The sequence below is a fragment of the Ascaphus truei genome, chromosome 6, assembly GCF_040206685.1.
Source record: "Ascaphus truei isolate aAscTru1 chromosome 6, aAscTru1.hap1, whole genome shotgun sequence".
Lineage (NCBI taxonomy): Eukaryota > Metazoa > Chordata > Amphibia > Anura > Ascaphidae > Ascaphus > Ascaphus truei.
In genome coordinates, this window is record NC_134488.1 from 121,935,269 (window position 1) to 121,955,142 (window position 19,874).

The 19,874-nt window shown below is 42.2% G+C and overlaps 1 protein-coding gene and 1 long non-coding RNA gene across 4 annotated transcripts in view; one reads left to right on the forward strand and one right to left on the reverse strand.

Annotated features, from left to right (window-relative positions):
• Positions 1-19,874, forward strand: part of LOC142497805 (IgGFc-binding protein-like) — a 362,065-nt gene that overhangs the window by 285,350 nt on the left and 56,841 nt on the right. For both annotated transcript variants that reach the window (XM_075606152.1, XM_075606153.1), the window contains exons 7-12: positions 10,353-10,951; positions 13,224-13,794; positions 14,554-15,161; positions 15,437-16,004; positions 16,940-17,139; positions 18,743-18,884. In XM_075606152.1, coding sequence (XP_075462267.1) covers positions 10,353-10,951; positions 13,224-13,794; positions 14,554-15,161; positions 15,437-16,004; positions 16,940-17,139; positions 18,743-18,884 — 2,688 coding nt within the window. The remainder of the gene's footprint in view (positions 1-10,352; positions 10,952-13,223; positions 13,795-14,553; positions 15,162-15,436; positions 16,005-16,939; positions 17,140-18,742; positions 18,885-19,874) is intronic.
• Positions 1-19,874, reverse strand: part of LOC142497810 (uncharacterized) — a 129,708-nt gene that overhangs the window by 32,637 nt on the left and 77,197 nt on the right. The window contains exon 6 of one of the 2 annotated variants that reach the window (XR_012802324.1): positions 6,733-6,806. The exons of the other annotated variant lie outside the window; for it this stretch is intronic. This is a non-coding gene — a long non-coding RNA (uncharacterized LOC142497810). The remainder of the gene's footprint in view (positions 1-6,732; positions 6,807-19,874) is intronic. 2 annotated transcript variants of the gene reach the window in all.

Consider the following 19,874-nt stretch of genomic DNA (forward strand, 5'->3'; position numbering starts at 1 on the left):
GGCCCTGGAGGCTAAAATGGTGGACACTGCACAAGCTCAGGAATCAGCCGCAAACGAAATCTATCGGCTAGGAGCAGAGGTACAAAGCCTCCGTGAAAGCCTGGAAGATCAAGAGAACCGCGATCGGCGTCAAAATATTCGGATACGCGGTATCCCAGAATCGGTGCCCCCCGGTTAACTAAAAGCCTACCTCTTGGATTTCTTCACCTCAATATGCGGGGACCTGGAGCACAAAGACCTTGAAATAGACAGAGCCCACCGCACATTGGGACCGCGGTCTGAGGAACCGAAACGGATGAGGGACGTCATTGTCCGCCTCCATAGGTAATCTGTAAAGGAAAAGATAATAGAGGTTTGCCGAGCCAAGGAGCCCATCACGTTCAAAGATGACCCCTTACAAATATATAATGACCTCTCCAAAACCACGGTCAATCGCCGCAAGGAGATAAGACCCCTAACTATCTTATTGCGAGACAATGCGGTCAAATATAAGTGGGGGTTCCCATTTAAGCTCCTAGTGCATTCGAATTTCCGAATTGATGGAAATTCCTCTCCATCAAGCATCCAGAAGACATGGAACAATTTACCAGGGCGCTAAACCTTACACCCCCTCCTAGCTGGAGTGCAGAAACCACTGGACCCGATGCGGCGGAACCCCGATCAGAGCATCAGAAAGGCTAGCAGGGCAGAGGTACCAGAGAAATAAATAAAGAAACCAGGTCCCTACCCTTTGCTCTACCCAGAATACCGAGTCACAGACTACCCCAGCCGTCCACCGAGACAGAGCAGCAAACGTGAAGCAAGCACCGTCGATCAGCAACCTACCATCACGTCACCACCTAAAGGAGGGAAGCAGCCAGCGAGAAAGAGCACCGTACCCAAACCCAACCCCGACATCCCTTACCTTACCAGCAGGTCCCTTTATTAACCTATTATACATACATCTTAGGTGTAAGGGGTAAGAGGGGGCTCCCTGGTATTTCCTCCTAAATCTGAACCTGTGACTTATCTTTTTTAAACTAATATTGTGAATGCCAATCATTTGTATGTATTTTAGATTCATGCTTCTTTTTCACGTTAACTCCTAAATACAATTTGTATATTAAGGTCTTTTAGTAAACATTCCAGAATGGAGATGCATTTTCTATTTGGGTATTAGTACTGTTTTTAACCCCCTTTTTCTTTATTTTAGAGACATCTGCGCGATTTGTGTTTTGTACTTACTTTTGTGTGTTTAATAAAGTTCTGTTTGTTTTTGTTTACATAAGTTACCTATAGCAGCATGTAGGAGGGCTCTGAGCCCCATGAGTCGTTTGACTCCTCCCCGCTTCCACGGGATTGGCCACAATTCCTGATTGGATGGCCTATCGGGTGGGGGCGTGAGGTATTTAAACCACTCGATTAATATTGTTTATTATTCCCTGATGAAGAGACCTAGCTGTCTCGAAACGCGTTGGATAATAGAACTCTAGCTGCTCTGAGAACTTTTTGGACTCTTGGACTATATAACATCCTCCTGCGGGCCATAACGCTGTCCGGAAGGGCTACGACGCGCTGACGCTCCCGAGTGACGTCACCAACACGGAAGTACCGGACGGAGTGAAGGACAGCGTGGTTTGTGTTGCTGCAAAGATTGCCCTATCTGAGGACATTGCGTGTATTGTGACCCCTGCTGAACTGCTATCTACAACAGGAGCTGGTTACCAGTCAAGACCCAGTCTGGGTGCAAGTGACCGTGACGCCAGGAGTGGTGTGTCTGCACACTGAAGACTTCTCCACTGTAGTACCGAGTGGTGTATGGGTAACAATAACCCTCCAATGCCTGTTTTTCTTATTTAAAAAGCCCAGCTGCACATATGAGGGGAGGGAGGCGGGAGGGAGAAGGGGCGCACCACGACCTCTCTCGCTTTCTTTTTCTCCCCTGCTCATTGCTTATCCAGCCTTTTGCGCGGCACTATCGGGGTCAGAAGCCCTAGCTAAGTAGCCGATACCCCCCGAGAACAGCGACCTCCGGATGAAGGGCTGGAAGCCCCAACAAGCGTGAGTACTTGACACCCGGTAATCCGGTCTAGCCCATCTGGCCAAAATCCTGCTGCCCAAGTAAATGTGGGGTGGCGCTCCACACGTTTCAATTTGGGCCGAGCACTTGGGGGTCCTAGGTAGGCCATAGCAACCTCGGCATCTCATTAAACAAATAAAAGCTTAACTCCTAACCCACAGCTTAGAAAATGCTTCTCCGGTTAGATAGCAGGTCGAAATATACACCTGGATCTGCCATTTATTATGCTATAGAGTCTAACTCCCCGGGCTGATATTATAGGCGAGATCGTGCTAATACGTTTGACTTTTGGAACTGACGCTAACTATTGTGACTGAATGGACAATTGGAATGAGCTTTGCTATGCTGGTGCTTACATTTCTATATTAGATTGCAGGGGACTGTCTTCCACCCTTACCAATACCTAAATAGTCATGGGTACCGTATAAGATTGTTATTACACGTGTTGTTAACCATGTTAATATGTTTGATGAAGGTGACTATCGTCATTTAGGCTGTTAAATATGTTGCTATGTTAAACACACAGAATTGACAAAGATAGACCTGCGGTCCGTGCAGTCATGATTAACCACCACTGTACCAGTAAATGCAGTCATGTCAGAACTGTAAGCTACCTATAACGGGTACCAACGCAACTCAAGTACGCCCACCCCCCCATTCCCCACCCCCCTATCCCTCCCCCCCTTACCCCCCCCACACGGAACATGTCACCCCTCCCCTCCATGTTGCCTCGAGCAGCATAAGAGACACAAGCATACCCGGATCACCCATGCGCACAGATCTCGGTGCGACCGGAACCACCCAGACACACTGGGTCATAGACTGCATATACCACAGAAGTGGTGAACAAAATAGAACCAAAACTAGGAATCCCCTTTCGTGCTCCTACCCCCCCTACCCCCCGTCCCCTCCTCCCCCCGCACCCCCTCCCTGCCATCCCCCTCCCCCCACCCGTCAGCGTCCCCCCGCAGAGCTCAACTTAGCAGCACAACTACACCCATAGCCATTACCAAATCCTTCTATGGCGAACTCTATACCTTATTACACAAATAAAGGTTTAATTCCCGACTCACAGCCCAGAAAATGCTTCCCCGTATAGATCACAGGACGCACTGTACTTCCGAAACTGCCATTTATCATGTAAAGGGTACTAACCCCCTGGGCTGATATTACACGCGAGAATGCGCTTATACGTTTAACTCTTGGAACTGACGCAAGCTACTGTGATCTGACGAACAATGGGACTGAACCTCACTATGCGGTTAATTGCATTGATATGCTAAAACGCAAAGGCCTGTCCCTCACCCTCACCAATATCTATCTAGCCATGGGTACCTGTTAAGAATGTTATTAGATGTGTTGTTAACCATGTTACTATGTTTGATGAAGGTAACTGCCGTCATTTAGGCTGTTAAATAGGTTGTTATATTAAACATACAGAATTGGCACAGGTAGGTCTGCGGACCATGCAGCCCTGACCAGCCCCCATGGCAACAGTAATTGCTGCCACACCAGAGTATAAAGATACCTGCAACGAGGATCAATGCTACCCAACAACACTCCTCCCCTACCCCTCCGTCCCCTACTCCCCCCCCCCCCCTCCACGGAACATACAACCCCTCCCTCCATGCTGCCTGGAACTATACAAGAGATACATGGTTACTCCAGTCAACCATGCACACAAAACTCTGTGGGACGGAAACCACCCAGGCACATAAGGTTATAGTCTGCAAATACCACGGCTGTGGTGAACAAAATATAGCCAAATTAGAAAAAGAGAATCTACAAGTCATTAACCGCGGCCAGATTAAATCTTTAACAAGTTCAATTAGAAGATGTAGAGAAAGTCCTTAAATGGACAAACCCACAGTATTACGATAAGGGCAACAAGGCCGATAGACTCTTGGCCAGCAGACTGAGAGGCATACAGAAAAGATCCCAAATAACGGCGATCAAGAATAGGTCTGGTGAAATACAATATAGCGATAATAAAATAGCAGCAGAGTTTACTAAATACGATACAGAATTATATAACTTACGATCCTAGAATAGCCGACCTGAATCAATTGCATCAGAGTCTATAAAAAAATATCTAGATAAATGCCATCTCCCTACATTAACAGAAGAGGAGAATGCAGTTCTCAACGCGGAGATAACAAAAGAGGAACTAGAAGCGGCGGTAAAGGTATTAAAACTCACTAAGTCCCCTGGCCCAGACTGCTTCACTAATGTCTATTACAAGAGATTTCTACCAATACTCTCCACGCATCTAATAAAAATGTTCAACAATTTTATGGAGGGGAATCCAATCCCCACCTCAATGTCTCTAGCAAATCTGACTATAATACATAAAGAAGGCAGAGACCCGATGCAATGTGGAAGCTATCGTCCAATCTCCCTCCTTAACAATGATCTGAAACTATATAGCAAAATTCTAGCAAATAGACTAAATCCTATTCTACCAAGACTTATAAATATAGATCAGGTGGGGTTTGTCGCAGGCAGGCAGGCCTCAGACAATACTCGCAAAATAATTAATATAATAGACCATGTCCACTCCACAGGAACCAAGGCTATTCTCCTAAGTCTAGACGCAGAGAAGGCGTTCGATAGAATCAATTGGCTATTCCTAGACAATACCATGCGCAAATTTGGCTTTAAAGACGCATACCTAGAGGGAGTCCGCAGACTCTACCAAAACCCGTCAGCCATGGTAAAACTACCAGGGGGCAACTCACAGAGATTTAACATTAAAAATGGTACGAGACAGGGATGCCCCTTGTCCCCTCTCCTTTTTGCATTAACTACAGAACCCTTGGCATCCACAATATGAAAGAATGTAGACATACAAGGACTAGAAATTGGACATAAACAATATAAGATATCTCTGTTCGCAGACGATATTATACCCACACTATCCAAACCTCAAATTTCCCTACCAAATCTCCAAAAAGAACTTAAAGATTTTGGCGAAATATCAGGATACAAAATTAACAGTAACAAATCCGAGGCGCTAAATTTGAACCTGCTAGAGCCAGAGGTGAAACTTCTTAAACTAAATTTTAATTACCGATGGAGTTCCTCATATATAAAATACTTGGGAGTAAATATATCTAGGAACTTCCAATCCTTATACCAACATAACTACCCGGCCCTATTTCGAAAAATTAAACAAGATCTAGACAAATGGGAAGGATACCAAATTTCATGGATCGGGAGAATGATCTCGGTCAAAATGAACATACTCCCCAGATTGTAATACTATTTCCAGACTCTCCCGGTCCACATCCCTGGCTCAGAATTAAAGACCATTCAAAAACAAATCTTCCATTTTATCTGGCAGGGTAAAAAACCAAGGATTGCAAGGGCAGTCCTACTCATCTCAAGGGGAAGAGGTGTATGGGGGTCCCGGATATAACGAGATATTATCAAGCCACCCAGCTACGGCAAATAGTCGTGTGGAACGCGGACTCAGATCAATATTGCTGGCTAGACATAGAAATGCAATACGCCGGCACGCCTTCTCTACCAGCATGCCTATGGTCCCTGAACAAGGAGGATATGCAAAACAGTAAATTTAAATTAGGTTCAATGAGACATACATTGGAGATCTGGACGAAAGCTAAACTTAAATTCAAACTCACGGCCCCCAATTCCCAACTCGTTCCAATTCTCAAAAACCCTAAATTCCCTCTGGGTTGTGAGCCTAAACAATTTGATCAATTTACAACTAAAAATATCAGGGCAGTTGCAGACTTCTTGAGCTTCGGGCAGTTCCTGAGTTACCAAAGACTACAAAACAAATATGAAATGACAGGACTGAACGTTTTCAAGTACCTTCAGATTCGGCACTTTATCCAAACTTTATCCCCAACGTTGGAATTTCCCCCTCTCACTAGGTTCGAAAGGCTATGCAGAGAAACAGGTCTTATAACCCAAATTTACGCAGAGTTGGAAAGGGCATCAGACGCCCCCACCCATGAATATATGCTCATTTGAGCAGCAGAATTGGATATAGTTATAGACCGAGAGGATTGGGAAAGTATTTGGGAATCAGCCTCAGGAACTTCCATATGTACCACAATCAAAGAAAATATATACAAAATACTGTTTCGCTGGTATCTTAATCCAGCCAGAATAAATCAAATCTACCCTCTGGCCTCCGACCTATGTTGGAGAGGCTGCGGACAAAAGGGAGACATGGCACCCATCTGGTGGACCTGTCCATAAATTCAGAAATACTGGAAAACAATACAAATTATAATAAAAGAGGTTACAGACCTCACAATACGTCTTGATCCGCTGACCTACTTATTGACCAGGCCAATAGAGACTCTGGACCGGCCAACAAGAAAATTAATCTCCTTCATATTAACAGCGGCCAGGTGTGCGGTGGCGGCCTCATGGAAGAAAGTGTCACCCCCCCCCCCCAAGCAAACAGTTAAGAAGAGAATCCACGAGGTAATGCTGATGGAAAAACTAACTGCCTTCATGAAAAGAACAACAAAATCTTTCTATAAAGTTTGGGAACCATGGCTGATTCGAACAGCACAATAAAACAGACCCACACCCAACGTGAACTAGGTGAGACATGAGATCTATCCCCACACAGTAAGATGAGGAGATCGAGGCCTCCCTCCTCCCCTCGCCCCATCCCATCCCCCCTCTCTCACCCTCTTTCTTTTTCTGTTTCCTCCTTCTCGCATGCCCGCTCGACCCAGGATCAGGGGTCGAAGGCTAGACGAGGCTATCCATATGGAAAAATAATAGAAAACTCTGTATTAGGGCAAGATATACCTGTAAACCTGTAAAGCCGTATGTTGTATAAATGCCTAATAAAAAATTTGAAACAAAAAAGAAATGAGCAGTGGAGGTAAAAGTATAAAGATAATGTTTGTAGGGTTGGCAATAAACTACCAAATATCTGTGAGATTGAGAAAGCTAAAATACTTTTGCAAATGGAGAAGACGTCAAAACTAGGTCATGTTTGCAAAATGGGTGATTTTAATCATCCAGACATAGACTGGAGCAATGAGATTAGCATTACAACAAAAGGAAACAGATTTTTGTGGGTGCTTAAAGACAATTACATGACCCAAATTATTGAGGAACCAACCAGGAGAGGGGCAATACTGGATTTGGTCATATCAAACATGTAGAAGTAATACCCAAATGTTCCAGGACTTGAATATTTGTTAACAGTGATCACAACATGGTTTCATTTTAAATAGATTATCAAAGAACAGATTACTTGGGTTCAACAGAGACCTTAAATTTTAGAAAGGCAGATTTTAATAAACTGAGGATTAATCTACAAGTAATACATTGGGATGATGCTTTTGCAGGGAAACATTTAGAAGATAAAAGGGCAATCTTTAAAACATTGTTAGAAAAGCACACATCAGTGTATACCCTTGGTTAATAGATATAAAAGAAATAAGTCAAAACAAACGTGGCTAAATAAGCAGGTAGGGGAGGAAATGGAAAAGAAGAGGCAGGCGTTTAGATTCTTGAAGTCAGAAGGGAGGGAGGCATTAGAATTATAAGGAATGTAACAAAAATTGTAAAAGGGCAATCAAATTAGAAAAAAATGGATAATAAAAAAAAGTATTGCAATAGAAAGAAAGATCAACCCAAAAAGTTCTTTAAGTACCCCAATAACAAACAACTGAGAAAAGAAAATATAGGACCCTTCCAGTGTGAGATGGGCAGGCAGATTATTGGAGATAAAGAAAAAGCAGAAGTATTAAACAAATTCTTTGCCTCTGGGTTTACCAGGGAAGAATCCATTTCAATAGTAGTGCCGCAGGAGAAAGCCACAACCTCCATATTAGTGAACAATTGGTTAACTGATGAAGAAATTCATAGGTGGTTTGAAAAAATTAATGTAAATAAGGCACCTGGCCCCGACGGCATACATCCAAGAGTTCTCAAGGAGTTAAGTTCAGTAATAGCCAAACCATTATATTTAATAGTCAAGGACTCCTTTTACACAGGCTCAGTACCACAAGATTAGCGTTAATCAGAAGTGGCGCCTATATTTAAAAATGGTGCTAGAGCACAACTGGGGAATTACAGACCTGTATACCTGACTTCCATAGGTGTTAACCTACTTGAAGGTTTGATACAGGATAATATTCAGGAATACCTAATTCCTGCCAAACTAACCTTATTTGTTTCTTTCAGGAGGTAAGTAGGAATTTAGACCAGGGTAATGCAGTTGATGTGGTCTACTTAGATTTTGCAAAGGCTTTTGATACAGTTCCACACAAGAGGATGCTGTACAAAATAAAGCAAATTGGACTATGTAAAAATATATGCACGTGGATTGAAAACTGGTTGAAGGATAGACAACAGACGGTTGTCATAAATGGAACGTATTCAGGTTGGGTTAAGGTCGTGAGTGGAGTACCTCAGGGATTGTACTTGGAACCCTGCTTTTTAACTTGTTTAATAATAACCTTGAGGTTGGCATCGAGAACAAAGTCTCCATCTTTGCTGATGACACTAAATTGTGTAAGGTAGTAGAATCAGCGCAGGATGGAATTTCTCTCCAGAAGGACTTGGAGAGACTGGAAACGTGGGCAGGTAAATAGCATATGAGGTTCAATACAGATAAATGTAAGGTTGTACATTTGGGAAACAAGAATAAACAGGCGACTTACAAATTAAATGGCGATACATTGGGGGAATCCTTGATGGAGAAGGATTTAGGAGGGCTTCTAGAGAGCAGGCTTAGCAATAGTGCCAAAAGTTATGCAGTAGCTGCAAAGGCAAACAAGACCTTATCTTGCATTAAACGGACGATGGATGGAAGGGAAAGCATTAGTAGGACCACAACTTGAGTATGGAGTACAATTTTGGGCACCATTCCTTCAAAAAGGCATTATGGAACTAGTGTGAGTGCAGAGAAGAGCCACCAAATTAATAAAGGGGATGGACAATCTAATTTATGAGGAGAGGCTAGCTAAATTAGATTTATTTACATTAGAAAAGAGGCATCTAAGAGGGGATATGATAACTATATACAAATATATTAAAGGACAGTAAAAGGAGCTTTCAAAAGAACTATTCATCCAAAGGGCAGTACAAAGGACTCGGGCATTCTTTTAGGTTGGAGGAAAGGAGATTTCACCAGCAACAAAGGAAAGGGTTCTTTACAGGAAGGGCAGTTAAAATGTGGAATTCATTACCCATGGAGACGGTGATGGCAGATACAATAGATTTGTTTAAAAAAAGGTTGGATATCTTTTTAGAAAGGAAAGGTATACAGCGATATATATATAGTAATCTGATTGTCAATTCTTGGCGTCAGGAAGGAATTTATTTTTCCTCTTATGAGATATCATTGGATGATATGACACTATTTTTTTTTGTTTGCCTTCCTCTGGATCAATAAGTAAGTATAGATATAGGATAAAGTATCTGTTGTCTAAATTAAGCATAGTTAAGCATGTCTTTTTTCAACCTCATCTGCTATGTAACTATGTAATATCTACCGGAAACGGTAACTATGACACTCAACTAAAAATCCATTATGTTTTTGTGACTGATTTCATTACAGTCATTTTAAGTTCAGGCATTTTACGTCAAGGCGCTAAAATATGGAACAATTATGCGTCCAGATAGACCTTTCTGGGACAAGTCGATGGATTAAAGGACAATCCCATATATATGGAATGTCTGACAACCCTATAGAATGAACGAGCATCATTTGTATTTTTATAACAAATGACATTATGCAGTGAAATGACTTCAAACAGATATAATGCTATATAAATGATATAATCAATCAGAGAATGTTTCAATGAATCCTACTACAATCATACTGTTGACAGGATAGGTACGCAGAGGTGCCGCAGAATAACCAGAATTTTTTAAGGTTCTGTCTTTTTTAAACTCCCGGGCATTTAACTGGTGAGGCTTCTTCATGTGACCTCTAGTGCTCAGAGGAAGCATGATTGTGATTAAGGAAGAGCAGGGGTAGCCAACTCCAGTCCTCAAGAGCTGCCAACATGTCAGGTGTTCAGGAAATCCCTGCTGCATGAGCCAGCTGTGCTGAAACAGGGATAGCCTGAAAACCTGGCCTGTTGTGGCCCTTGGGGTCTGGAGTTGGGTACCCTGAGATAGAGGAACAACTAAAATGATTCTGCAACTAAAATATAGGTCCCTTAATTGGAGCCACATACGGTACTTCTGCAAGTTAATAGAAACGTTGCTACTGGTGCCAGACAGTAAATGATTCTAATCAAGTTACAAATCTAATTCCACTATAATGTTATGTTTTTTTCAGCCCTGGAATGCCCCAATAACAGCAGATACAAGTCCTGTGGGAGGGCCTGTCCAGCCACTTGCCAGGATCCGGAAGCATCATCCAATTGCCCTGATCCATGTGTAGAGACCTGCCAGTGTAATCCAGGCTTTGTTTTGATTGGAGGAAAGTGTCTGCCCAGAGAAAGCTGTGGCTGCTTCTTTGAAGGACGCTCCTATGCCCCCAATGAGACATTCTGGGGAGATACTGTGTGTAGGCAGAGGTGTGTCTGTAATGGGCAAAGCCGCACGGTGGAGTGCAAAGAGAGTCCATGCAGAGTCGGGGAGGTATGCACTCTGAAAAATGGTCTACGAGACTGTTACCCAACCACTTTTGGCACCTGCTCTGCCTTTGGTGACCCTCACTATCTCACCTTCGATGGGGTCCGGTATTACTTCCAGGGGACCTGCCGGTACCAGCTTTCAGCTCTCTGTGACCATAACCGCGGGTTAACTGATTTCCATGTCAATGTCTCAAACCGGAACCGAGGCGACCTCACAGTCTCTTACACCGCATCTGTTTATGTCACCGTTTATGGCACAGAGATTCAGATCAGCAGGCAATACCCCAACCAAGTCATGGTAAGCATTGCTCTATAAGGCGATATGAAACACATCTCCAGGTAATCAGTGAGAGGCTGCCATAACTTCAGCTTTGTCACTAAAAAACTTCACATTTTGGTTGCAATAGTTTGTTTTGTTGTAATCCAATATGACCTTTAACACGTATGAACATGTATTGTCACAACTTACATATGAATTGTTTTCAATGCACTTGTCGTGTGCTTGGAGTTTGAGCCTTTCACTGTCACTACAGGCATTTTCTCCCAATAAGTCATTCTGTGTAACATACACAGGCTCTGCCTACTAGATGGGATAGTTACAGCACAGGGCCACATCATTAAAATTCATTAGATGTATGTATAATGTTAATGATATAGCACCAACAGTGTATGCAGCACTTTACAAAATTACAGTACAGGGGAAATATAGTACAAACAAGGGAGGTAAGTGCAACAGGTACATGACAACATAAGGCAAACGTTGATTCTGTCCCAAAGAGCTTACAATCTAAGTGATATGTTGGGAGGCTTACAGACACAGTAGGAGTAAAAGTGCATTTTTAAAAGTGCAGTCAGGGAGGTCAAGGGCACCTGGAGTTTATCATAGTAGAGGCGGCCACAATGTAATAAGCTGCTTTTTTTAAGAGGTGACTTTTCCGCAGGGCTTTGAATGTGGGAAGTAAGGTGCTTGACGAATATTGAGTGGTAGTTCCACAGGTAGGGAGATATTAATGAGAAATGTATAAGACAGGAGAGGGCTGTAAAGGTAAGATTTGCAAATATGAAATAACCGTAAATTGAACATACTGTAAGAGGCGAGTTGGGGTGTAACGAGAGATCACTAGTGAGATATATGGAGGTGCAGGGGAGTGTAGAGCCTTAAAAGAAAGTTGGAGAAGTGTGTAGGTGTTGAATTCAACACTCACTACTAAGTCTTTAGGCTAGGGATACAATCGCATACTAAATATATAGTTTGATTGTGTCTATAAGGTGGTGCAATATACTTTGTATAGTGTGTGTATATGGATCTTTTTTATATAAGAGTCATTACGGTTCCTTTCCTCTCCCTTGTCTCTTTGCTACTTAAAGAGACATTACAGTGTTACTATATTTAGACTTTTAAGTCTCTCCGCTCGTGGAGGAACTCCCTGGCTTTTTATCCTGTTATTGTCATTTTTTGATGCATATATGTTTAATAAAAGTCTTTTAGTTATATTAGTGAGTGGCTATATAGGGGTTACTCCCTAGGATTGAATCTTTCTCAGCCCTCTTATGTGAATAGTGAGTGCACATAGGTTACTTTCTGTTGTCTCAGAGAACAGGGGGTAGAGGGATGCTCCACTAAGACAAAACTTCACCCATGAAACATAAATCTTCAAGGACCCCAATGTTGCAGAGTGGGTTACTATAAAGAATAGCCTGTGAGTCACTCATAACCAAATGTGATACCGCATCAAAATAGCTAACAAAGTCCAAGTTAGAGTACTCAACTACTGTATAATGGTCAAACATAAAGATATTAAATCCTTACCCACTTTAGCAGTCTTTAGGGGTCCACTGTGGCGTGCTAGCCATGGGGATGAGAATCCAGATACAAATAGAACAAAAGCAAACAGCGCACTGCCAGGGAGTCAGGTGGTGAAAAAGTAAAATACCTATTTATTTCAGAACATATCTGATAAAAACATCACCCCAGGGGGGGTAACAAACAGCCTCCTACGCGTTTCGGACAGGTAGGTCCTTTATCAAGGAGTGTGGTGTGTGGAGCAAGCAGGGGTGTCTTATATACCCCTCTCTCAATGATTAATGATTGAAATCACCATTGGAAAAACGTAAGAAACGACCCACTCCGCACTGCGCATGCGCGTGACGTCACGCGAGGCGCCACCGTCGCCGACAAAGCATCGGTTGCTCCATGCACCACACTCCTTGATAAAGGACCTACCTGTCCAAAACGCGTAGGAGGCTGTTTGTTACCCCCCCTGGGGTGATGTTTTTATCAGATATGTTCATAAATAAATGGGTATTTTACTTTTTCACCACCTGACTCCCTGGCAGTGCGCTGTTTGCTTTTGTTCTATTTATACTTTCTGCTGTCTGTCAACATCCACCTCTATGTGTATCTATTTCCCCTATGCACCCTATTCCATTGTATATTATGTCATGTATGTAGGTGAGCGGCAGTGTCTGTGTTTATTTTCAATCTATCCTAGTAATCTCAGCATGTAGATGGCTTCCTTCCCCACGCACCTTCAATATTTCCTTTATTTCTTCTTTTCACTTCCCCACAGATTGATGGTTTGCTGGTACATATGCCCTACCGCTCCACTGATGGTCGCCTCTCTTTGTACCGCAACCCTAGTTCTGCCGTGCTGACTACTGCCTTCGGTCTCACTGTCACCTTTGACTGGTCCAGCATTGTCACCGTCACTCTACCAAGCACTTATGCTGGAGTGGTCGGTGGACTTTGTGGCAATTTCAATGGCAACCCTAGTGATGACTTCATTCCCTTAGGCAAAGAAGCCCCAACATCAGTTATTAGCTTTGCTCGAAGTTGGAAAGTTGGAGATCCTGTAGGGTGTATTGACCCAGTGGTCAATCCAGAGTGTGTTGGGTTGGCAGAACAGGAGAAGCAACAGAGGGATGAAGCTAGTGGGTGTGGGGTCCTATTAGGGCCTGAAGGACCATTCCGTGATTGCCACAAGCTAGTGGATCCTGAAGGATACTTCAAGAGCTGCTCATATGACTACTGTTTAATGAAGCAGCGTCAGACCATCTTCTGCCCAGTTTTGGCATCATATGTCCTGGCATGCCAGACTGTTGCGGGAACTGTCCATCCCTGGAGGAGCAAAGAATTCTGCCGTAAGTTACAGGAGATTGAAGGAAGGTTGATGCATGAAATAAAAAATGCTTTATTAAGTAACACAGTTTTAAAAGTAACACAGTTTTAAAGGGTCTGTGGGGTCACGGCATCTATGTTTTTATAACTATATTCTTAATGTTGAAAAGAGACCTAAATTAGGCAAATGGAATGACTACATGCAAAGAACATGTAGTAGAATATGCAGAATAAATTTAGATTGTACAGAGCACTAGCCAGTGATTTTTGCACAATAAATAAAATACCTCTTTACAACATTTATGGATTCATGTGCACCAAAAAATGTCAACAAGGAAATGATGATATACCGTAAATATCTGCTCCTGCAAACCTTAGTTCCATTTGATCTTTGAGAACCTGATCTCATTCCATAATCATCAATGATGTTATTAACATAAACTGATGTTCTTAGGTTTGTGTTTTTCTCCTGTGTACTATAATTGGGCAGTGGTAATAGAAATGGGGATATCAATTGGAAAGTACTTTACTTTTAGGAAATTAAGTTTGCTAGGCAGAGTATGATGAATTAAGAAGATTTCATCATACTCTCTAATGATAGAAACAAATAGCAAATTGATACATACACAGAGCAGACTTTATTTCATTCAAATCTTTCTGCATACAAAATCTAAATAATATCCATATCTTGTTACGGGCAAAAGAAAAGAGCTTGTAAAACCCAGAAACATGTGAATGTTATAATATTTTATAATAATGTATTTTTATGTGTTCTCTTCCAGCCAATCTCTGCCCCAGTCACAGTCACTATGAGATCTGTGCTAATGGCTGCCCAGTCACCTGCAGTGGCCTCACTTCACCAGTTGGCTGTGACTCCCTTTGCACGGAGGGTTGTGTTTGTGATGATGGTTTTTTTCTCAGTGGGGACGCATGTGTTTCCCTCTCACAGTGTGGTTCTGTTTACAGAGGAGCCTACCACAAAGTTGGGGAGATCTTTTATGTTGGGGAGACGTGTACAGAAAGATGCATCTCTGGTAAAGGTGGGAGAGTAATCTGCTCCCCATCCTCCTGTTCTCCCAATGAGGAATGTCGTATACAGAAGGGTGTACGCGGGTGCTATCCTATGAATTCAGCTATCTGCTCTGCTTCTGGGGACAATCATTATAAGACTTTTGATGGACGAGTCTATAGCCATCAAGGAATGTGCACCTATATACTGTCTCAGAGCTGCAAAAATATTGTTTCAAAAACAGAAAGTAATTTGACATATTTCAGTGTCAAAATGCAGACTGAAAGGTTTGGGACTGCTGCTATAGTGACGAAGCATGTTACTGTAAAGATATATAACCTAAGCCTCGTCCTGAGACGCAACCAAAGAGGAGTTGTCCAGGTAATGTCCCCCTGATCTCTGAATACTGAAGTGACTGGTAAAACATTCCTCTCTATGTGTAGTTATACATCACTCTTTCCATAAAGTCTCTCTTCCACCCCCATTCTATTTGCCACCTTTTTCTTCCACTGGTCATCCTGTACAACCAACTGTAGCTAATGCCATTATATAGTCACATCTCTGCCTCCCCCTAAGAGTTACTTCACCTAATTTGTACTATTTCTGTTAGCCTTTTTCTCACTTTATCTTTCCATGTGGGTCTTCTCCTTTTCCAGGTAAATGAAGTCAATGTCCGCCTGCCAGCTACATTAATGTCCGGCAAAATTCATCTTGAGTGCTATGGTCAAGGCATTCGCATAGAAAGTGATTTTGGCCTGCAGGTGACTTATGACCTTACTTACCATGTCACAGTCACTGTACCGTCCAACTACAGGAGCAGGACATGTGGCCTGTGTGGTAACTATAATGGGATTGCCCAGGATGATTTAGGTCCAACATCAAGTGATGTCATCACTTTTGGAGAAACATGGAAATCACCAAACAAAGGAGAGATCTGTGAAATTGGTTGCGGTGGGGCAGAGAACCCCTGCCCAAACTGCCAAGGGGCAAAGACTGACATATTTTCTCGGGACAATTACTGTGGCATGATGAGTGCCACCACTGGTCCATTTGTAAAATGCCATTCCAGGGTGGACCCTGCTCCTTACCGGAGTCACTGTACCTTTGCCCTATGCCAGCGAGATGGAGACACCACCATGCTGTGCAACAGTATTGCAGTCTATGCTCATGCTTGCCAGGAAGCTGGAGTTACAGACCTACGATGGAGGAATGAAGCCGTTTGCCGTAAGTAAAGAGTCAGAATTCACAGTCTGTCCATCATTTATTTACAGGGACAAAAGAAACATTGGATCTATGCCCAAACCAGTAACAGTCTAATTAAATTAGTCTATTTAAATGGCATCAAGTCTAACCACATTTCTCATTAACCTGAACAATTGTCAGCTTGAAATGGGCCTTGAAGTATTCTATATGATAGGGACATACAGGGTGGACAATAGGGACATTTAGCCAATTCAAACAGAGAAAGAACAAACAAAGGTAGTTAAGGTTAAAAAAAAAGATATAGAAAAAAAAAACAGAGAACCAAAAAACAAAGAAAAAGATATACAATGAAAAATACACCAAAAAATGTCATGCATGGAAAGATTGCTAATTGTGAGTCTCAATTCATTATTCTATTTTTTCTCCATATTAGAAATGTTGAATGAACAGGGAGTAAAAGATCCAACTTAGCTATAATTATAATTTACAACTTGCACTATTGGGAAGTTTTGCTGTAACGTGTGAAATTATCCTCATCAGGTCAGGTTTCTGATGATATTAGTTGATAAACCCATCATGAACGTATTTTTGCTGTATTGTCATGTTATACAGCAGGGATCTGAGCAGGAACTCCTTCACAAAATCTACAGCTGTTTGTTTCTAAGTAAGAGCTTCTATTCCTCAATGGGACAGAAACTCCATACACAACTTGGGGGGTTAGGGGGAAGAATAATTAATTTACTCACTTGAGATAAAATATAAGACCTATTGTGAGTTATTTCCACTTCCTACATATTTATTTTTTTGTGGATTCTTATTATCTCTACAATTCTATAGTATTTTCTTCTGTTCTTAATCCATCTCTCATCCTTTGGTACATTCCTTCTTCTGCATGTTCTCCTCAAATCCTTCTCCCTCTCTATGTTCTCCAATAATCCTCGCTCTATTCCTTTCAGCAATGAAGTGTTCCCCTCACAGTCACTACAGACCATGTGCGGACCTCTGCTCCGCAAGCTGTGCTGCGTTTACTGCCCCATATAACTGCCCCACCACCTGTGCGGAGGGCTGTGAGTGTGATGTAGGGTACTTATTTGATGGAGAGGGTTGCATACCTCTTCAGGAATGTGGTTGCTTCGACAATGGACAGTATTACAAGGTATGGCAACAAACTCTAAGCTCTACACCAGGGGTGGCCAACTCCAGTCCTTAACGGCCACAATCAGGTCAGGTGTTCAGGATATCCCTACTTCAGCACAATCAGTGGCTCAGTCACAATGAGTTGAAAACCCTCTCTCCGAGTGGCCTGAATATTGACTTTGAATTGGGAGCTTTTTTAAATTGATGTTGGAATCAGCATTATGTCAGTTGTAGTCTCTTGTTCATCCAATCCTTTGTAATAGGGCCAAACCTCATAAGTGTGACACTAAAATGAAGAACATCAATGCTATGGTCATTTTATAATGTATTTATTTATGAGTAATTGTATATGTTGTCTGTGTATTATTTTGTACTAATGTTTGTTTGTGCTGTAATAGTAAGGCTGCCTTTAGTACTGGACAAGATTGGTAAGCATTTAGACCAATCAATGTGTTTGTTATTAGCAACAAGTGGCCTAATGTATTATCCAATGATAGCCACTCTAACCATTCATAAATGCTCCATGCCCAGTTCTCATTATACCCCTGATGAAGTGCGCATGCGCACGAAACGTGTAGGGTCTTAGTGTATGAGCTTCTACGAACTCACGCAGGCCCTGTGGTCACGCGCAGTGTCCCACAGCAGTAGGAAGAAGTTGTTCCTGCAAGACGCCCACCAGTGACGAGCAATCGATCTAGGAAGGGCTACAGCGTCAGGGTGGTGTTTGGATTTGACCGACGCCACTAGAGGACAACTGATATCCCCAAAGACTGCAGCACACTGCGATTTTACTCCAAAGTTCTTGTGAGTAGGATTTTGGTTTTACACCAACCGGACCAGTGGCTTGTCAGTGTTCTTATTTGTAATTTTATATTCATTGTTGTATTAAATTAGCTCTTTTTTAGTCAGCCTTATTTGTTCATTGTTACTTGTTGTTTGTCTTTATGTTTGCAATATATAGTCATCATGTAGCAGTTTGCACTATGATATGTTTTCTGTTCATTTTTTCACATATGATTTACAATCTGGCTGTGGAAAATCAACTTTTCTGGAAGTGCAAATATTGAAGCTATCCTCCTTCGTCTTACTCCAATTGGACTCAATATTGACTGTCTTTGGACATTTTTGTTTTGGCGCCGGTTTGTATTTTGTTGACAATCAATGGCTCAGTCATTATGACTGCCACCTGTGCTGAAGCAGGGATATCCTGAAATCCTGACCTATTGGTGGCCCTTGAGGACTGGAATTGGCAACCTCTGCCCTACACATTAAATCCACTATGCATTGGAGGATTTAAATTACCATTTGTTTACCCTATAAGGATAAGTCTAAATCATTCAGCGCTAAAAAGGTTTTCACAATTCTTGACAAGTTGATAATAACCCTGTACTCAATAAATTCCATCCTTATTTGCAATTTATAGGCATGATTTTGCTAATGAACACGTAATTAAACAATGAACTTTGCTCTAATTAGGATGTCATATCTTCACATATTTATGAATGAGGCTAATATACCTTAGTGATAAGATGCTGCTTTGTCCATTACTACGTGATATAGGTTACAAAGTATAGGCTTTTCCTGTTCCTGCACCTCTCTCATTCCTGCCCTTCTCTCCGCAGCCTAACGAAACAGTGCTGAATGATGACTGCAGTCGTGTATGTACTTGCAACCCAACCTCAGGACTGAGATGCCGTAATAATAGCTGCGCTCCAGGCGAGAGGTGTCAGATTCTGGATGGAGTGAGGGCATGTATTAAAACTGGTGAGTGAGCAAGAGCTTCAAAAACTCATATGACTGCTCAGTCCTGGTTCTGAAACAAAGTTTCCACTCGTGTTGCATTCCTTTTAGTTGTTTTACTACACACATTATCCACACTTGATACTGGTGTGAATAATACACATTTTACCAATCTGCAAATGTCTGTGTGCTTATGTCTACACAAATTTCACAATATTAAACTCGATTTGGCTTAGTAGGGGAAAGACACCTCCTGTGGCGCTGAGGAATGGTTTAATTGTAATTGTAGACAAAGTTCTTTTCTTGATGGATTCCTCAAGAGAAAAAGAGAAAACAAGCATACACACTGCAATAGTGCATTACCCAGGGACAACTAGGATGTACAAAGAGAGCAAATTTAATACAATAATAAAATACAGTATAACATATAAAATAAAAAACAATTGATTACACTAAAAATACAAAAATATATACTAAAAAGAATTATACTAAAAAGAACTATCTGTGCCTTGGCATAGGAACCAGATGTCTTGAAACTTGCTCCGTTTGGTGTAAAATTGGAAACCTACTCACCAAAAGTGACTAGGACATAAGCGTTATTGAAATGGTCTTATCAGCATATGGGACCGCTTGCTGCGAGGTGAAATTGCGTCAATCCACGGAAGAGGATCTCCTTTTCTGCTCGGGTGTCTGCTTGCTGCACACTGCTTGCTGCTTTCTCCCAGAGTTCAGCCGATCAACTCCTCCTGTGACGTCACCGCTTGTTCTCCACAGCTCTGGTGCCTCAGTAATGCCAAAAGACCTCCTACATATTTCGAAACTCCTAATAGTGGGTTTCTTCCTCAGTTCCTCATTACTGAGACACCGGAGCTGTGGAGAACAAGCGGTGACGTCACAGGAGGAGTTGATCGGCTGAACTCTGGGAGAAAGCAGCAAGCAGTGTGCAGCAAGCAGACACCCGAGCAGAAAAGGAGATCCTCTTCTGTGGATTGACGCAATTTCACCTCGCAGCAA